The following is a 2,670-nucleotide window of genomic DNA, read 5'->3' as shown; positions in this document are numbered from 1 at the left end:
TAGAGACACAAATGATGAACTCGCTTCCACTGAGTGAGTGGGCATTCTATATCATTGCTTGCATTCAGGTTTTAGTGGCCGAGATACCGTCTACTCGGTTACTCGTGTTAGATTTCTACTTCATTACACGAGTCAATGGCTCTGAGGATTTAAGGAACCTTTCGGCAATATTCCAGCTATATCAAAGGGGAGGACACGTTGTATCTACCCATGCCGGAAATCGAACCTAGGCCTTCCGCATGACGAACGAACGCCTTAACCATTTAGCCACCCAACTTCACCGTAAGAGGAAGTGCAACTGAGATGGTCATGTGACTTTTAGGATTAAGTAGGTTTAGATATAAGATATGTGAGGCGTGTTTTGACATCAAACATTGCAATCGATAATCTATTTTCGTAGACACAAGGTAAAGTAAATATATACACTGATCATATTTCTTTGAAACTTTACTTCGCGCAAGTTTAGTTTTGGAGATTCTATGATCGTTGGAATGCAGAATTAAAGTTACCTTATAATATGTCTCCAAAAGTAAAGTAGTTGCCACAACTATTTAATTACTCCTTATTATCCTTATGGTATTGTTCAGACCTAAAAGATTCCATCGATCAGTGAAGGTTCAATGCTGTTTAATACTTCAGGTTCTGCTAACAAGGCTGCTCGCGGGGATGGATGAAGGCATGAGTGAAGATTGCAACAAGACTCTCAGCAACATCAACTGTTCCGACACGGATCATCACGAACTCCGACCAGAAGCTGTTGCAGTCCCACTTGTCTTTATCCTCATTTTTATCGTCGGTGTCTTTGGTAACATTTTGCTCTTGTGTTCGTTCATAAAACATAAGACTTTCGGTACCCCACACAATATCTTTGTAATCAACCTTGCAGTTGGGGACCTTGTTATTTTATCTGTGTCACTGCCTTTCAATGCGACCTGGTACTACCTTCTGTCATGGCCGTATGGTGAAGCCATTTGTAAAATCAGTCACTTTGCCGAGACACTTGGCACGGCAATATCTGTGTTGACATTGACAATTCTTAGCATTGAAAGGTACATCATCATTTCCGGACGCCATCGGTCTTCAAGGCGACGTTTCTCACCCGCAGTCATCCTGGCGTTCGTGTGGATGACGTCGCTGTACATCTCCATTCCTGACCTTATTTCTGCTGTTGTGGAATCACCCCCGTCTCGCAAGTTTAGCTATTGTCTCGCATACACCACTTCGTGGGGGCAAATGTACCCAAAGGTCAATACTGCAGTACGGTTTGTTTTGTTGTTCGTTATTCCACTCGCTGTCATACTTCCTTTCTATGTTCTTATATTCTTCAATGTCATCTCAAAGGCAGCCCCTACCCAACCTACGTCATCAACACCATTAAAGGGAGATAATTTTCAGTTAGTTAATGTCGAAAAAGAGGACAAAAAATACCGTAAAAGAAAATCATTTGCCATTACTGTCTTTTGCCTCGTTTTGGTTTTCATCCTCTGTTGGCTACCTCGACATATCTTCCTAATATGGTATCACTTTGATCCTGGACTCTTCAACGAATTTTGGCATAATTTCAAAATTGTTGGATTCTGTCTTGTGTTTGCCAATTCTGCCATCAACCCTCTCATATTCCTTCTACTTGACAGTCGCTATAAAAGATTTGTAAGACGCATTATCACCTGTAAAGGTTCGACATCTCGTATTTTACGTCACGACCGAGCCTCCGTAGAAGAGCAGCAGACAATTGTGATGGCTGATTTAGGTGGCAATGTGTCTCAGATTGACAATGTGTAGGCACACGTTTGCATTCTTCCAGAACTGTTAGCCTTTTTTCTATACACGATCAAGGAGAAAATAATCACTAAGATTGTTTCTGTGTCATTTGTTTTTCGGCTTTTGAAAGAATGCCTCAGACATAATGTCAATGGGGCAAAAGAAAGAATTGACTTATAAACTGGGTTTGGCCAAAATTTACTTGATGAAAACGTAATCTACTGAAAAAAGTCGCCAAAACACAACTTTCGGGACCAAATGCATACCATCGAATAACAATTTGCTGTTTGTTTCATATTTAGCCACCATCAAGCATTTACTTTCTCTTCCCAGCAGTTTTCATGATTATATCCGCGCCATCAACTGTTTGAGCATTTGAATAGGTACACGTGGCACACCATGTCATGTTAATGTGTTGTTCGTCCAAACGGTAATTGTTCATAAGGTTGATTTCACTCGGAAGTGTCTGTCCAGATTTAACGCAGGTTTCACTTTTAATGTAAGCTAAAATATGTATGTATACTACGTATAATTTATTCCAAAAATAATTGTGAATAGTTAAACATCATTTGGGGGGTTTGTTGTTTTATATTTGTTTTGTTTTTATTTTGTTCGTGTATTTTGTTTGTTGTGTTATTTCTATAGTTTTTGTTGATATTGTTATCATATTTTACGAGGAAGGGATGTTACTTTTTTGCGTTTGTGTGTGTTTTCTGATTTTGATTGTTTTGTTGTTGTTTTCATTGTAAAGTAATTTTACAGCAATAGATATGACATATACTAAGTAGCAGCCCCAGGTATATTGTCGGTCGCCACCCAGAGTAGTGGGTTACAACCAAGAGATTTATCTTGAAATGCTCTTCCATCCAGAGTAAATTATGGGTGCCTATGAAGAATAAGTGTGTCCAA

General features: G+C 39.4%; 1 protein-coding gene across 1 annotated transcript; it reads left to right on the top strand.

The window, feature by feature from the left end:
• The first annotated feature begins 666 nt into the window (after positions 1–666).
• Positions 667–1,844, top strand: LOC124279781 (neuropeptide CCHamide-1 receptor-like). The gene has a single exon (XM_046715660.1). It carries the CDS (start codon positions 667–669, stop codon positions 1,780–1,782), a length of 1,116 nt encoding a protein of 371 aa, XP_046571616.1. The 3' UTR covers positions 1,783–1,844.
• The last annotated feature ends 826 nt before the right edge of the window (positions 1,845–2,670 follow it).

This window comes from Haliotis rubra, unplaced genomic scaffold, assembly GCF_003918875.1.
Source record: "Haliotis rubra isolate DU_JTF1 unplaced genomic scaffold, ASM391887v1 Scf256, whole genome shotgun sequence".
Lineage (NCBI taxonomy): Eukaryota > Metazoa > Mollusca > Gastropoda > Lepetellida > Haliotidae > Haliotis > Haliotis rubra.
Note: the sequence above shows the minus strand (reverse complement) of the source record. Positions and strands in the feature narration are given on the sequence as shown.